General features: G+C 33.7%; 1 protein-coding gene across 1 annotated transcript; it reads left to right on the plus strand.

Moving 5' to 3' along the window:
* Nucleotides 1-2,568: 2,568 nt before the first annotated feature.
* On the plus strand, nucleotides 2,569-6,572 carry LOC107819903 (putative late blight resistance protein homolog R1B-23). The gene is made up of 2 exons (XM_016646082.2): nucleotides 2,569-2,728; nucleotides 4,040-6,572. Exon 2 carries the CDS (start codon nucleotides 4,101-4,103, stop codon nucleotides 6,414-6,416), a length of 2,316 nt encoding a protein of 771 aa, XP_016501568.2. The 5' UTR covers nucleotides 2,569-2,728; nucleotides 4,040-4,100; the 3' UTR covers nucleotides 6,417-6,572.
* The last annotated feature ends 12,245 nt before the right edge of the window (nucleotides 6,573-18,817 follow it).

Here is an 18,817-nt window from a genome sequence, read left to right on the forward strand (position 1 = left end):
GAAAGCCAAGTGCTGGGTCACCTGGGTGGCGGTGGAGAAGAGTGGAGTAGGTATAGAAATAGAATTATCCTACTTTTTTGGTTAAAAAAAATTACCCATTTAATAAAATAAATAAAAATAGTTACTAAATAAATCTAGTCTTTTAAAAGTTCTTTGTCCACGTGGCATTCATCACAAGGGCTATTGACATATACGGGAGCTAACACTACTGGAGCTGAGCCGATTCCGTATAATAATATTATATTTTTTTAAAATTATTTTTATATATATATATATATATATATATGCACTCAAGCTCAAAAGTTCTATAGTGCATGGTTATTGAATGTATCTTCACCAGTGAAGTCAGATTCGAATCCCATGTACATATTGTTATTTTTTTCTCTCTAAAATTTAGCCAGTAGAATCACACATGTGTCTTGTTATTTTTTCCTTTTTTTTTTTCTTTCTAAAATTAGGTCCAGCCATTGGAAATGGACATGTCTGGTAATTAAGTATTTTTTTCTTCTTTTTTTGTGGTTTATTCTTTCACAATTCTCAAGGTGGATACCTTGAAATTCTTATTCTCCTTTTGTCATCATCGTTAAAATTTGTGTAATTAAATTAAATGCTTGTATTAAATTAGCAACTAGCATATAATCAATAAATTTAATTGATCTTTATATTTTTGATATGGAGTACAAACGCACATGCCATTGTGTTGATCTTAAATGACGAATACAGAGGAATCCTAATATTTTCTTTTTGAGAGAAAATTTGAATTTTATATTCCACTTAAGTCGCATATCATGTTCATGTGGGTACATACATGTATTTTACTGTTTCTATTTCAATTTAGATGACCATTTGACTTATTTAGAGTCAATTTGACTAAGCTTTGGAGCAAAATGAGTATTTAAAATTAATATTTAGATATTAAAAAATTATATAAAAAATATTATAAGTTACAATATTTCTCATATTAATATAATAAAAAATAATATTAGTTAAACTTCATACAATTTGATTCTGGATAAACGAGATGTGTGATCAAAATTGAAAGAAACGGAGTACTTGTTTACTTATTGATATACTAGATGGCTGGTGGCACCGGCATATGCCGACAGAGTTGTTCGTATTATTTGTTCAGCTACAAGATTATTAAAAATTAATACCAACAAGTTACTTTCATAATGCATATAAAAGTTTCATAGTACCATTTACTTCCATTCAACATAATAAAGTTTCATGATATTTACATACACTGAAGCATAAAGTTTAATACATGTACTTATGCCCAGCACCTTTAGTTTGTGCATCAATATAGGCACTTATCTGAACCAATGATTATTCTAAGCAACAGACGAAGTGGAGTCACACCCAGCACTTGGAGCTCGCTTCAATCACATTTGCACTGAGCCTTTATTAAGAAGTTTTCTGACCTACAAAACAATGCAATCAACCAGAACAAGACAAGAATGTTGAGCTCCATGAGACTAACTTCAAACAATACATATTTCTCAAAACATATAACAAAAACTCTCTCTTGGTAGAAGATTCTTTATTAAACTGAATAAGGAAAAAACAGTGGTCAGTGCAGAATGTAATGAAAAATTGATAATTTAATAGGACAAATAGTTCAAAAAGTTTTAAAAACAATAAGACAAATACTTTGTTGTTGCAATTTTGACCATGAATTAAAGCAACAAACACGTATAACTAAAGCTAATGGGACAACCCAGAAAAAAAACTATTGTTCCCAATGAATTAAGAAAAAATAAAAAGAAAAAGAGGAAGTGTTCTTGAAAAAACGAAAAATTTCTTTAATTCGGAGCAGACGTATAAGTCACTTTTTACCACATTGTACTAAAAAGAATTAACACAGAGCCTTAGCATCTTTGGAGAAACTCACAGTTAGAAATATGTCACTTAATTCTCCCGCAAAATGATAATTCTCATTTTGATTTCCTTCCGGCACGAAGTGGTGAATCCAGAATTTTTAAATCATGGGTGCTCAAATAATATATTTGTAGATTTCCTTCTAGATTAAAGAACTTTAACACAATACATAATCAAAAGTGCACTTGGATGGAAATTTTTTATTTCTTAATCAGATGATGAAAGTATGAGCGTGTGCGATCAAAATGAAAAAGAAAGTTAGAATCACCGTGCATAATTCATTATAGTACTATACTACCATGATCAAAAGTCAGAGAGGAGAATAATAGGACTTATAGCAATGTATTTCTTCAGATTCAGAACCCAAAGAAAGACCAAATTGTGTTTCAACTTTCAAGTTGGAGAAGTCTACACGTCAGTAATTTTACTATAGTGGTCCCAAAAAAGTAATAGTATATATTTACGGTAATAGCCCCATAAAGCAATTGACATTTACAATATTATCCTTCGTCGTACCATAAAGCTTTACTTATTATATATTTCCTCCGTTTCAAATGGGTACAGACGTCAAGAAAAGGAAGAAAATTTTTAATCTTATAAAATAAATCACTTATTTTTTGTGACTATAAATTTTTGTATAAACATAAATTGTTTCAAAATGAATAAATATTCTTTCGCACGCACTAAAAAGAAAAGGATTATTAGTTAAAAATTCCACCAACTACTTCACTCTTCAACGTTGAAGCCCATCCTATTCTCTCTGAATTTCGATTTCTGTAGCCCAAAACCATCAAAATAAGCAACCTTGTAGCAATTTATCTCTCTGTTTCCATTCTCAATCTAACGAAAGGTGAGATTACTTTGACATTTATCTTCTGGTCTTTTGTAGCATATTTCACATTTTGTCTTCTTATATTGCTGTTATTATGAGTTTAATTCTTTTCTTTCCTAAGTTCACCCACCCGATCTTAACAATGGTTAATAAGTTGGGGGAAAAAGGATAATATCAGAAAGTCCAATATTAGCTAATCAACGAACACTGTTACATTTGCTATTGGCGAAAGTTTTTCTGAACGTAAGTCATTTTTCTTAAAAGGGCATAAACCTTGCAAATCATACTGAAAATGACAATGGAATCTTTTAACTAGATCTACCAAAATTTAGTTTTGGATCTTTCCCTAGTAACTGCTTCTAATTTCTGTTATAGTATTACCAGCACTAAAGAAGAAGCTGCATTTAATTTCTGCAGAAAGAGCATTACTTTGAATGTATTTGCATTGAATTGCTAGGATAACTGAAAATTTGAAATACATCACGAAAATTTTGGGGATAACAGATAAGTACATGTTTTGCACTACTTCATAATTTTTTTTTTTTTTTTTTGTTTGTTTAAGCCCAAATCCAATTCCAATGTGGCTTTCCAAACATGCCCTTAAATGTGAATTTCTTCAAATGATTTAAAACTTTTCAATTTTGTTCTTACTTTATGAGAAGCTAGTGTTCGTTTTTATTCTGACAAGTTGTTCGTTGTTGTTATTGAAAACTAATAAATCGAAAATCTGTTTATGTTTCATTTGTGTCCTATCGTGTTTCAAGTATTCTGTTTCCAATATTTCCTTAGTTCCCAATCTTCGACCATAACTCTTCCAAATCATATTCTGTTTCTTCTGTCTTATTCATCTTTTTATTTTGTGATAAAATGAAATTTCATTGACTAGCAAAAGTTAGGCAGAGTTTTTTTGCTGGGAAATTTCATGCTAAATTGCAGGTCTTTAAAATGTTTTTTTTGCAAAATTATTAAATATTTACTTCCTTATATTGGCGTATGTTTAAAACACACCTCCAGGCTCCATCCTAAGATGGAGAGAAATGTATTAAGTATTACTAGTAAACGGAAAAAATAAAAATAAACAGAAAAAAAACCTCACACAGGGGGGCCTGGAATACATCCAGTAACTGAAACCATCCAATAGAGTTCAAGGTTTTGGACAGAAGGTTTACTCCTCCTTTTATTCGTCTTGATTATATCTTGGTGGCCTTTAACTTAGACACAAAAGACTTTACATGTAGCACTACTTTTCTTTTTATATGTAATATGTAATTTGGGTTTTTCTCTAAATTATGAAGATTGTTGATCTTGTTTCATTGCTCTTTATTGAAGGCTTGAAGCTGACAGAGCTATTAACTCAAAGGCAATCCTGAAAGACAGCAAGCCAATTGACATGGAGGTTGTTGAGACGTGTGAAAAAAGATCTCAAGCTCATGCAATGCCTTCTACCCAACGTAGTTTTCCATCAATTGATGATGAAGTTGTGGGATTTGCGAAAGATGCAGAATATGTAATGAAGAAATTGACCGGAGGATCAAAGGAGCTCGACGTTATCTCAATCTTTGGAATGGCCGGACTTGGTAAAACAACATTGGCAAGAAAAGTGTACAACAATACCTCTATCATTAATCACTTTGATGTTCAAGCATGGTGTACTGTTTCACAAACATATAACATGAGGACGTTGTTGGTTGATATTCTTGAACAAGCTACAAATAAGGAGTGGAAAATCAAAGAGGACTTCGACATAGCTGACAAGTTGCAGAAGACTCTAAAAGGCAGGAGATACCTCATTGTCTTAGATGATATATGGAAAGTTGAGGTGTGGGAAGACCTGGGATTATGTTTCCCTAAAGGTCAGGATGGAAGCAGAGTAATAGTAACAACTCGAATTGAAGAAGTGGCTAAGCATCTTCAACACCACAGTGATCCTTATTCTCTTAGATTTCTAACACTGGAAGAGAGTTGGGAATTATTGCAGAAAAGAGTATTTCAAGGAGAGAGTTGTCCCCTGGATCTACGGGAAGCAGGGTTAAAAGTTGCCAAACATTGTAAGGGATTGCCTCTTGTCATTGTGTTGATTGCTGGAATTATAGTGAAAACGGAAAGGGAGGCATCCTTGTGGCTGGAGTTTGCCAATGACTTACGTTCTCATGTTTTAGGAGAGCAGAGCATGAAGGTAATACAATCAAGTTATGAGCATTTAGAAGACCACTTAAAGCCTTGCCTTCTTTACATGGGATTGTTTCCAGAAGACCATAAAATTCCAGTGCATGATTTGCTGAAGTTGTGGATGGCTGAAGAGTTTGTAGTGAATGTTGACACAGAGAACATGGAGGAAGCATCAAGATTTTGCTTGAACGATCTACTTAAGAGAAGCCTTGTAATGGTCTCTAGAAGGAGAATTAATGGTGACATAGAATGCTGCACACTTCATGATGTAGTGCGTGAATTTTGCTTGAGAAAACTTGCAGAAGAAAAGTTTATGCAGCTCACAGTGCCATACAATCCATATGATCAACATTTGTATCCCCAAGAATCACGGTTATGCATTTATATTCATGATGATCTTGTTAATCAATTAGATCATTCTGCATATATGTTGGATAAGATTCCAATGCTCGAGTCCAAGTACACAAAGTGTTTTGGTGAATGTCCTAGGTCTTTGGAGTTCATTGCTCATCCGAAATTCAACACATGGAACAGATCAAATCCTTTACCATTACTTGTTAAACTAAGACTTGTTCGGGTGTTGAATTTGATGAAAGTGGAGTTGCCAAGTTCTTGGGCTACAGCAGTACAATCGCTAACTCACTTGAGGTACCTTAAGATTTTCGTCGAAGAATTTGATTTCAAGTGGATATCACATCTACAGGAGCTTCAGACTCTAGTGGTTGATTCAGTTCAGTTTCTAAGGACATCGCCGGTAGTTATCTTGAAAATGATGAAGCTAAGGCATGTGAATATAAACAGATTGACCAGTGTATGGGAAGACAATGATGGAGCAATTTTTGAAGAATCTTCAACAACTATGCTAGAGAACTTGAAGACCTTCCTCTCTTGTCGTATACGTCTGGATGAGAAAAATCCAAGGTTCTGGTGGTGGTTCCCCAATCTTGAAGAACTCAGCCTCCGCATTATTGCTGATGTACCTAGTTGTCCTTTGTTTCCCATACCGGAAGTTCATGCTCACCTTCAATCTCTTGATCTGGTTATAAGCCCTAAGGGATTCTGGAATTCAGTTGGATGGGAGAGCTACTTTGTCTTGCCGTCAAATCTCAGGCATTTGTGCATTGGCGGTTGTTTCTTGACGAAAGAAATGGTTTCAAACATTGCAAGATTGCAGAGGCTTGAGAGTCTTAGATTAGAGATAGGATTTCCGTTGGGGAATGTAGAGTACTGTTGGGACGTGAGAAATGTCGAGTTCCCTGCACTCAAATACTTGTCACTATTAGCTGTGAGGATGGTAGTATGGAATGCTTCAGATGCATCTTTTCCCATGCTTGAGAAGCTAGTTCTAAGAAATTGTTACTACTTCAAGGAGATACCTCCCAGCTTTGTGGATATTCCAACCTTTCGACTAATTGAACTGTTTGACTGTCCGGACTCTATTGTGGTTTCAGCTATGGATATTAAAACAGAAATTGAAGAAAACACTGGATGTGACAGTCTCCAAGTTCTTATATCCAATACACCTCCTACTTATTAAAGATGGTAAGCCAGTACTTCAACACCTCTTTGTTCCGTCTGATATGGAAAACAATTTGTTGCAACTTTTGTCTGAATAAGTTCAACTGTATATACTCTACATTATTATACTTAAGCAGCATTTTGGGAAGTATAAAAGTTTCATGCATGATTCTCATATATCCTTCCTCCTATAGTAGCAACTGAATGATTTGTATAGATAACCATTAACGCTTTGTGGAATGACATTTCTTCTTGGGAAAAGGGCCAAATATACCCTCTACTTTAGAATATTGTCTACATTTAACCTCCGTTATACTATCCGACCCTCCTAAATCCGGATGAACCTCCGTTATACTGGCACCAGCATTATATGTTTTTGGGGATTCATTATTTGACAGTGGCAATAATAATCTTTTGCCAACTTTTGCTAAGGCTGATTTCAAGCATTATGGTATAAATTTCAATGGAGGAGCTACTGGAAGGTGTACAAATGGGAAAACTGTTACTGATTTTATTGATGAGTCTCTTGGATTGCCGTTTTCTCCACCTTACTTGAGTTTACGAGGTTTAGTAAAACTCACAGGGTTAAATTATGCATCTGGGTCGTGTGGTATTTTACCCAAACAGGAAATATCATCGTAAGATCATACACAACTTTGTGTTTTTGTTCTTTTGCTTTTGTTTAACTTCACATTTGGAAGGAAATGAATTACTAGCTAGCTGTTTTAATCCTAATAGTTGAGCTTTTATATATAGCATGAAATAGTTTTTATAACGAGGCGCTTTCATGAATAAGGATTTTCCACTAACAGTCTTCTCTTTTTAGCACTTCATTTCGTTCCAAAAGAATTTTGGTTTCAGCGGGCTGGGCAAAGGGAAAGAAGAGATGGGTGGTCCGAGAACAACATCGAAAGAGTACTCATAGCCCCACTCTCACTCTTCGCCGTGCCTTTCTTAACCCAAACCCGGAGAAATGCAGAACTCTTTTTTTAATGTATAGATACAGCCAAGATCATCTAAAAGATAAACCATAAATAACTTAGATGCGAAACTACATAGTCTAAAGGGTTCAATTGAATCTCCTTTAGAATATAGTAATTTTTCGGCAAAGGGGGTTTGGGTGAACACCAGTGACGGATCCAGAATTTTCATCAAGGGGTGTCAAAACATAAATAATTAGATACATAAAAAAGTCAAGGGGAATTAACGTATAGTAAATATACATAAAATAAAAAAAATTATCTAACAAAATAGCGTAATTTTTCGGTAAAGGAGTGTTTTGACACCCCTTGCTTCAACGTGGCTCCGCCACTGGTGAACACCCTTCCGCCTCCTAAATCCGCCCATGATAGCCAGTACACATTCTTTGGTACTCGTTAAATATGCTTTATGTAAATCGTGGTGGTGGTAGAGTTATGGTTTTGCAATGACAATAAGAAGGGCTGTTATGAAAGATTGAAAAAACCAACGGAAAGCTTGAAGAAGGAACAAATTATGTTTTAAATTCTGATTGGGTGCAATGAGAGGTGAAGAATTATTCAATTGACATATGAATGATGGATAGACAAGTAGCATCGACAAGCACCTCCACCATAGGTGCAAATTAATGAGCAGACAATAGACAAAAAATAAAGAGAAACATACGTTTTCAAGGTCAACTAGGTCAGTGTGCAAATTCAATGTCTCTATCTTTTCTTAAGTTTAGATCTAGAAGAAATTATCTTAAGTTGGCTATTATTCAGAATTGCTTAAAACCAAGTCTTACCATAATCTTGTTATTCAAGCACCACCAACAATTCATTCACTCTAAATCGGCCGTGGGCACCCTTTAAAAAAATTGCGAAGTGGAAAACCATTTTTCGTTGGCTGATCCACGTTAATTTAGTTTCTTTGTATATAATCAGTATTAGACTATTAGTTGACCAATATGAGAGATTTATGAGAAATTCTAAGTTTTTAATGTAATTCGCCTCTTAAGAACCTGAAGGACTGAAACAAAATTCTTGTATCAATATTACATTGTTGGTATATGGATCTGTAAAAACGAATATAGGAGGTGAAAACTTCTTGAGGATGGGAAAATGGTAATTGAAGTGTAAAATTTTGGAAAAAGGAAACACGTGAAGTTTTCGTCCTTAGCCTTTTAAAGTTTTCTTTTTTCTTCTAATGCGAGTCATCCTAATGTGATCTAGAATTTGAGGTTATAAGATTACCAAAACTATGAAAGTAAAGATAAGTCCCTTTAGCAGGGAGCATTGTACTTCTAAAATGATATTTTTCAGCGCGAATTCAGATTAGCCGAAACTAAAGCGGATACCAAACACGAGAGAAAACATAAAATGAAATTTCATATGTCTTAAAAAATAATTTTTAATTAAAAAGAATCACCCCTTCCCTCCCTCTCAAGACCACTAAAAATACTTTCTTACCTAATGGTGATTGAAAAGTAAACTGATAAACATATAAAGTAAGAGAGAAGTGTAGAGATTGGGGGAGGGGGTGCAGGGTTCAAAATAGTTTAAGTAGACTTTTGGACATAAAAATTATAAAATTTCAGAAAAAAGTTTTTAAAAAAAATCAGGTGAAAATGGTATTTTGAAAATTTGAATTGTGTTTGGACATGAATATAATTTTGGGCTGTTTTTGAATTTTTGTGAGTGATCTGAACTAAAAATTTTGAAAATTTATTTTTTGGAGTTTTTTAAATTTTCGAAAGACTACGAAATTCATCTTCAAGTGAAAATCGAAAATTTCATGGCCAAACACTAATTTTAAAAAAAAAATAAAAAAAAAATTCAGATAAAAGTAATCTATTTTTATGGCCAAACGGTTAGACAGTCAGACGTATTCCACTTTGCTTTGATCAAGTTTTTATTTTGAGATTTTCCCTCCTATACAATATTAGAAATTTATTTACCAAAATTATCCTAATTTTGTATATTACCTGACCTTAACAAAAATTACTTATAAATTATACGCAATCCATTATTAATGCCTTAAATTAGAGGATTTGGTTACATCCCTTTTCTTTTTTCTCTCCTATCCTCTTTTCCTATTCACGCCGCCTCTCTCATCATTTTTCCTTCTTTCTTCATCACTCTCCCTCTCTCAATAAAGTTTGTGAATGAAATTGCAGATATGGAGCCAGTGGAAGATGGCACAATTGTACAATATATACCTGACTTGAGGAACGAAATGAGCAGTTGGTGGTTTTAGGGGGAACAAATATCGAATTAAAATATAAAGACCTTGTCCTTGGACTCCAATTGGTTTGTTTAGTTCAGTTCTTTGCATAGCTAGACATGACTGTAAAAAGATATTTTCTTTCCTGTTGCGCTATTATTGTTCGAATTGTTTGTCGATCAATAAACTTTGAGGGTATTTTATTTTCCATCATTGACAGCCATCAAAAAATTAAAAGCTTTGTGTTCAAATTCAACATCTCGAACAATATATGGTGCACCAACATACAAATTTAAAAATAAATTTCTAACAAATTTAATACAAAATTGATATATATCTACAACAACACACATACTAAAAATAAATTTTATACAACTAATTATATAGTATACACTTATTTATAATTTATTTACAACTTTCATACATTATTTTTATCCAGTTAAATACATCTACAATATCATATAACTTAAATATAATTTTCATACAAATTTTATACAATATGTCTTTTGTATGTATTTTGTATCTGATTTGTATACATTTTGTATGTGGTGTGTTCTTCTTCCTCTTTGAAATTTCAATCAAAACTTCCTCTTTTAATACCATTTTGATACATATCAACAACTTTATGTAAAAAGATAGTATTGATAACTTAAATAAAAATTTCATATAACGATTTATACATTATACAACTATTTTTCAACTTTCATACAATATTCAAATAAAATAAATATATAACTATAATAGAATACAATTTAAATATAATTTGCATACAACTTTAATACAATTTGATAACTATTGTATGTGTCATGTGTTGTTGTTGTTCTTCTTCATCATCATCATCATCTTCTTCTTCTTCTTCTTCTTCTTCTTCTTCTTCTTCTTCTTCTTCTTCTTCTTATTATTATTATTATTATTATTATTATTATTATTATTATTATTATTATTATTATTATTATTATTATTATTATTATTATCCAAAATCAAGTCTAATATTCACCAAACACCCTCAAAGCTGAGATATAAGCTTCAAAGAATATTTCTAATTATTTGCAACAACACCCAATCCAAACAAAATAATAGTTTTTGAAAACCCAAATTCGAATTCAAAGCTTTGAAGCTTTTTAATAGTTGTTAATGATGGAGAGTCAAACACCTTCAAAATTTATTGATTGATAATTTCAATTCGAACACCAATTGTGTAACATGGAAGAAAATTGCTAAGTTAAAACTCTATATTAAAACAATTGAAATTCATTGATGAATTTTCTGAAAAAAGAGAGGATAAAAAGCATAAAAAAAATGAAGGAAGAAAAATTGGGGAAAAAACAGAGGAGAAGGAGAGAAAGAGAGAGACATAGAGAGAGAAAAAACAGGAATGGAAAATAATTAATTCTCTATTCAATTTCTAATATAAAAGGATATTCATTAATATTAATTTGTATATAATTGATAAATTGTATATGCTCATGTAATTAAGTTAAAGCTTAATTAGAGAGGATAATAAAGTCAATATGTAATATATGAAGGTAAAAATAGCTTTTATTATTATTATTTTTTTTTTTTATCACAGCCTAGCCCATAGGCCTTCTTAATTGTTTATTGACCCAGTCAAAGTATCTTTGATTAAGTTAGATCTAGGGCATTAGTAAATAATACTGATCACTGTCTTGGTGATATTAAATAAATGATCCCTATTTATTACAATTTACAAAGTCAGTTATTTAAAAATGAAGAATAATTTGAAAATGTGACCGACAACTTTGAACAAAGGACATGGGCGATTACAGTAGTTTAGGTTGTTGACTACTTAAATTTTCATCTTATCAGTGAGAATTTAATTTCTCTTTTATGTATTAGAAAAACAAAACAAAGGAACGTGGAATAGCTCATCACTCATCATCAATCTAGTAAAACTATTCTATTTAACTCTTGGGAAGTAAAATTGGACAATCACTTTTGAACGCGAGTAACATAACTTTTCCCAGAAAAAAATGTGAATTATAATATAATTTGAGCGGTATACTCCACTTCCTTTTTTTTTTTAATTTAAATTTTTTTTACCATACATAAAAATAGAGATTTTTTTTTTTTGATAACTAACAATTTTATTAATCACCAGTAACTTTACATATCCATAGCCGGCTTATACCTCAACAACTATAACTCTTACAATTCTAAAGCCTACACTAACTGTCTCTATTAAAATATAAAATGTTGCACCATGCTACTAATCACAGTGGTGGCTCTCACGTTACATATGTAGGCTAACTCTCGTACAATACTATCAGCTCCTCTGCTTCTCTTTTCAAATAGCCGTAGGTTCCTTTCAATCTAAATGAAGTGAGTTATCTCAGCATATACCATCCTGTAGAGTTGAGCTCGATGTGTCCTACCCTTAGCACATTGTATCACCCATTGCATATGTTGTTCCCAGTTATCTCTCACAACATCCTACCTTTGCATCCAATGTAGGATTCTCTGCCATAATTCCCTTGTAAATCGATAGTTAACAAACAAGTGTTCCTTGTTCTCATCATGAGCTTGGCATAAGGAGCACTTTGGATCTACAACTAAACCCTATTGTATCAGCCTATCTCCCATGTAGTTGCAACCACATGGTAAATATAGCTTTTGGCCTGCATTGTTTTGGAACATCAAGCATTTTCAGTTAACTCTTGGTCTATCTCCCAGCAACTGCAGGTAAAAACTGTTGATCATACTCTTTCTTTGATGTTGTTGATGCTGCACCTGGTGAAGAGTTGTTCTAGCATTTAGTATCTGACTCACCATCCAGCTTGCTTGTTGGGGGATTGCCACCTCTTCAAGCAGTTTGTCTTTGATGTAGAAAGCATGTATCCATCTTATCCATAGCCGATCTTGCTTGTGTGCTACATCCGAGCATATTTTTGCTAGTGCAGCCTTGTTCCATAGATGTAAATTAATCAAGTTTAAGCCCCCGCTTGATTTAGGTGTACACATTCTGTCCGAGGCTACCAAAGCCTTTTTTGTGATTACATTTACCCCATACCAGATGTAGCTTCTACAGTATGATTCAATCATCTTCAAGACCTTTGAAGACAGAGTGAACAACTACGACCAATAAGATTGAATACCAAAGAGCATAGTTTGAACAAGCTGCACTCGACCAGCATATGATAATTTCTTTGCTGTCCAGGAAGAATTTTTTGCAACTATCTTCTCTACCAAAGGGTGCCATTGCATCAGTGAGAGCTTCTTGGTAGCAAGAGGGATACCAAGGTATTTGAAAGGCAGTTCTCCCACTGTGAAACCTAACTGCTGCAGGATCTCCACTCTTACAGTCTGAGGAACTCCCCCAAAATACACTGAGCTTTTCCTCAAATTTGCTTGCAGTCCAGATACTTGGAAAAGTTGGCTAAAACATCTATGAATAGCAGATATTGAGGGAAGGTCACCTCTGGCAAATAACAGGAGGTCATCTGCATAGCTTATGTGTGTGATTCCTAGCTTTGCACATCTTGGATGAAATCTGAAACTTTTTACTTCTTTGAGACTATTAAGACTTCTACTGAGATACTCCATAACTATGACAAACAAGAAGGGGGAGATAGGATCTCCTTGCCTCAAACCTTTAGCAGCATCAAAAGGTGGGGTGGATTCACCATTTATCATGACAGTATAGCCAACAGTGGTAATACACTCCATTATCCATGCTACAAATCTCATAGGAAAACCCAGCTCTATCAGAACTTGCTCCAAAAAACTCCACTCGACCGAGTCATAGGTTTTTTGAAGATCAATCTTGATCATACATCTGTCAGAAATATTTTTTCTTGTGTATGCCTTTATTAACTCATGTGCTAGTATGATGTTATCATCTATTCTCCTGCCAGGAATGAAGCCAGCTTGTACCTCACAGATGATAGAGGCAATGACTTGTTGTATCCTGGCTTCTAGCACTTTTGATATCAATTTATAAAGCATGGTGCAACAGAAAATTGGTCGATAATCTTTGATTGTGTTAGGACTGGTATTTTAGGCACCACTGTGAGAGTAGTACAGTTAACAACTTTATACAATTTTCCAGTAGTAAAGAAGACTTTGACAGCTTGGGTAACTTCACCTTTAATGACCACCCATGCCTTCTTAAAGAAGTAGGCATTGTATCCATCTATTCGTGGTACTTTATCACTATTAATAACACACAGTCCAACATAGATTTCTTTGTCAGTAACCTCAGCACAAAGAGTAATCTTTTGTTATTGTGATAATACTGGTCCATTCCTCATAATCAGTCTATGTATAGCAGGGAGATAATGGGCTGCTGATCCCATTAGTAACTTGTAAAATTCAATGACCTCCTGCTTTATGTTGTCAAGGTGAGTAAGTTTATTACCTGTGAGGGCCATAATTTTATTTAGCTGCTTCTTCTGACTTCTTTTTTTCATGACTGCTGCAAAATACTTGGTGTTTGAATCACCAAGCCTAATCCATTTTGCTCTTGACTTCTGCTTCAATATACTCTCTTCTATGAGGGACCATTTTTCTAAATTCTGTTGTAGGTTCCTTTCTTCTTCAAGCAGTGAATCATTATATGCTGCATTGATCTTTCCCTGTATGTTTTCTAATTCTACTTTAGCATGTTCAATCTTCAAGCTAATAGTTCTAAGTTGTTCATTATTTAGAGCTCTGAAAATTGGCCTTAGAGCCTTCAGCCTCATCCAAACATTCTTCATCTTGCCAGCAGCATATGATTGTCCCCAAATCCTTTCCACAATATCAATAAAACTATTATGCTCAGCCCAAACATTAAAGAATCTAAATGGTACTTTGCCATATTTTGGAGTTGAGTGTAGGGTGAGTATCATGGGGTTGTGATCAAAAATAAAAGGCAGGCCATAATCAGTAGTCACATGACCCCACTGCATTATCCATTCAAAATTACCAAGTGCTCTGTCAAGCCTGCTGCATACCTTATCTGCACCATATTGTTTGTTTGACCATGTGTAATACTCCCTTGTCCACGTCAATTCATTTAGAGATAGTGAAGTTATGTAATCAACAAAGTCTTGAAGTTCTGTATAGGTAATAGGACTACCCATAAGTCTGTCATTAGAATACATCACATCATTGAAATCACCACATAGGAGCCGTGGCTTGGTAATTCTTACTGCTAGCTCCTTTATAGCTTCCCACAATTATTTTCTTTGTTCTAGAGTATTATATCCATAGACAGTTGTAACTTCACAATCCACCACACCCAACCTATCTTGTACCAAACAATGTATAAGTTGAGCTTCAGTTCTTACCAATATAACAATGTACCATTGAGGATCCCATGTAAGCCACACTCTCCCATTTGGAGCATGTTGATAGTTTATAAAATAGTTCTACCCTGGGATTACTTTTAGCATTACTTTGCTTGCATTATGTTCTTTGACTCTAGTTTCAACTATAGCTGCGAACTTTATTTTTTTACTACTAATATACTTTTTTAACTTTTTTTGTTTGTATCTCTTATTTACACCTTTGATGTTCCAGAATAGCCATTTCATTAGCAAGTCATGCGACCCCTACCCTTATCAGGTGGTAATGTGTTAGCATTCCAATTTTCCCTTTGTAATGGCTCGAAGGCATTTTTAACTGCTATAGCTAACAGTGCTGGGAAATTTACCAGATTCAGTTCAGGCATAGTTCTTGCAGCTTTGCCCTTATCTACTATTGTCTCCAAATTTTCCTTGTGTTGTTGTATAGGTGTTTGAAAATTGCCCTGCTGCACTTGTTCATGAGTACCAACAGTTGGTTGCACATTTTCTTTGCCCTGTGAACCTTCATAGCTCTGTTGATGGGGAGTGTCTTGTGTCTGCTGCTGAGCTTGATCTCCTGGTTGGATAGTCTGATTGTCTCCTTCATTCAATGGGCCTTTGCATCTCCATTCCATTGTGACCTTCTTAGGCTATCTTCTCCTTATAGGTTGTTTCTCTTGCTGATTGCTTGGCCGTTGCTCTATGCCACATTTGTGCCCCATCACTAGACATTTTTGGTAGTACTCAAGTTTTCAGTAATACCTGACTAGCTGTGTGAACTTTCTGCCATTAGGATCCATAACCATTAACTCTACAGGCAACTCTTTAGTGATATTTACTTCTATTAGCATCCTCGCAAAGGACACTCTAGTTTTCTTTGCAGTACACTCATCTGCATAGATAGAAGCCCTAATTGCACTAGCCATTCTACTTAAAGAATCATGACCCCAACAGTTCATAGGCAGCTTAGGAAATTGAACCCACAACGGAATTTCTGTGGGAAACTCCTCATTAAATTCAAAATATGGTGTCCAAGGCTTTAGGATGATAGGTCTATTATTTATCGTGTATGGCCCAGAATAATAGACTTCCTTCATATATGCTTCATTTTGGAACTTAATGATGTAGTAGCCCTCCTCATGTAGGTATAATTCGGGTTCAATAATATTTGCCCAATTCACCCCAATGTATCTCTTCATAGTATTGTAACCTGGTACTTCCCCAATAATATAAGCTATCACAACACTCTTCCACTTCTCCATTTCTAGATATATTTCAGCTTTGTTTAATTGCACTACAATTTGGCCATCAATAATTTGTGGAGGTATGTAAGATAGTGACATACCATTCTCAACTGCTCTGTTCCTCTGAAATAGGTTTGTCCATGGTTTGGGCTTCACAACAACTGCCTCATCAGGTTTATTATTCTCCACAATCACTGTACTACTAGCAGCATGCACCAGATTCACTATTCCCTTACCAGAAACTATCGTTTCCTTACTTGCATGTTGAATCTGGGGCTCCTCAGGGCTGTTAATTTCAGTCGCTATTGGAGGAGTGTTCAGATCTAGCCTCTTCTTAACGCTAGAACTTGTCGATGATGATCCCACTTCACAGCTTGTTATCCCCTTTTCAATTCCAATTTCCTGCACCACCTGTTTGTGAGAAGGTGTGCCTAATTGGTCCTTTTCCTTTTCGCCAGCTTGGATTCGTGCACCCACAGAGCTACCATAGATAGAAAAAAAAAAAATAACCTTCAATTAAAATGGAGTTGCATACTCCACTTAAGTCGGATAATCATGTGAGGAGCATACAATTGTGATTGGGAGTTTTATATTTTAGTCATCTTAAGTTTAACTGCTTAAGTGTAGGGTTCATTAATGCATGTATTTATATGTATAGTTCTTTCTCATTTCCGATTTCTCTAAATCCAAAATCATCAAATTAAGACCTGGAGCAACTAATCTCTCTGTTGTCTTTCTCAAAAACAGAAGGTGAGATTTCTTTTTTTGATCTCCACTTTTTTTTTATTATTTCAGCTATTTCTCTTCTAATCCTTTACAGAGGACTAAATTTTATGGGTGATTATTTAACTTTGTGTTCAAGACCCAAATGTCATTTTTCTTTCTTTTGTTACGTAAAAGTCAGACAAGAGGGGTTGCTCTGATGGTAAGCAACCTCCATTACCAACCAAGAGGTTGTGAGTTCGAGTCACCCCAAGAGCATGATGGGGAGTTCTTGGAGGGAAGGATGCCGAGGGTCTATTGGAAACAGACTCTCTACCTCATGGTAGGGGTAAGGTCTGCGTACACACTACCCTCCCCAGACCCCACTAGTGGGATTATACTTGGTTGTTGTTGTTATTGTTGTTATTGTTGTTACGTAAAAGTCATTCAATTTTATGTTCATTACCCAAAAGTCATTTTTATTTCTTTTGTTACACAAAAATTATTTTACTATGCTCTAGTTATCACAATAATTATTTTGACCAGATTTTACAAATTATTCACCTGAAAAGTCTATTAGGAAGGATGCCGAGGGTCATTTTGGAAACAGCCTCTCTATCTCAGGGTAGGGGTAAGGTCTGCGTACACACTACCCTCCCCAGACCCCACTAGTGGGATTATACTGGGTTGTTGTTATTGTTGTTGTTGTTGTTCTCATTGTATTTGATCTATATGCTTCTAGGTGAGGTCTTGGACTTATGCGCGAAAGGTCTAATACTTAAACTTGCTGATTGGATGACTGTTGCTTCTGGTGGTGCTTATGATACAAAAAATGTAAGCCCTCCACAGGCCTTTCATCTCATTTATGTAATATCTTCTATATTATATGCTATATAATATACTTTTACCCAGGTATTTTACTTATAATTAAAATAACTTTATATTATTTTTATAATATATTTGTACATTTAATTTTTTTTCAACGTTAATTTTTAAGATACATAAGTAGCATTATTAAATTTGTCAGTAATATTACCGTGAACAAAACTCAAGTCCATGTTCTTAACCAAGCTTAATAAAAATTATAAAATCAAAGTTTATTGATTTATCAGCCAAGCCATAGTCATTAATCCAACAAATAAAATACCCACATTTAGCACAATGACACATCAGATTAATACTTTCAAATAAAGAATATTAACATATAAAGCTTTAAAAATCTTAATATTAAACATAAATATCTTTGATTTTTTTTTAAAACTCTTTATTGACTATAAAAACTATCATTTGTTAAAAAAATCTGTTTGTTATTATTTCAAATAAATATTTACAAAATAAATATTTTTTATTGTTTTTATATTTAAAATATGTTCATGTTTAAATATGATTAAACAAAGTGAGTGCCATGAAAAAATTAAATGTATGAATATATTATAAAAATAATAAATAAAATAATTTAAAGTTATTTTAATTATAAGTAAAATACCTAGGTAAAAATATATTATATAGTATATCATATAGAAGGTATTACATAAATGAGAAGATTTATAATATCAAGGACATAATAGACTTTTCAAGTAAAAGTATTTTAAAATCTGGCCAAGGTGACTTTTGTGATAAATAGAGCAAAGTAAAATAATTTTTGTGTAACAAAAAAAAGAAAAGTGACTTTTAGGTAATGAACACAAAGTTGAATGATTTTTACGTAACAAAAAAAAAAAACTTTTTGCGTAATGAACACAAAGGAGTATTCACATTTATGTCTTATTTAAGTTGTGATTACGAGTGTTCTCTCTTTCCAAAATTCACCTACCAGATTTTGAAAACTCACTTAAAAGTTTTTTTTTCTTCCATATTTTGGTTAACGAGACCTTAAACAATGGTAAGTTAGGCTAAAAAAGACTTAACTCGGATACTCTATATTGGAATTTCCCTACCTTGCTTGTTTTATTTCAGTACCACAATGACTTATTGGAGATTGAATCGTTTAGATCAATCCCTATTTG

The sequence above is a fragment of the Nicotiana tabacum genome, chromosome 22 (assembly GCF_000715075.1).
Source record: "Nicotiana tabacum cultivar K326 chromosome 22, ASM71507v2, whole genome shotgun sequence".
Classification (NCBI taxonomy): domain Eukaryota; kingdom Viridiplantae; phylum Streptophyta; class Magnoliopsida; order Solanales; family Solanaceae; genus Nicotiana; species Nicotiana tabacum.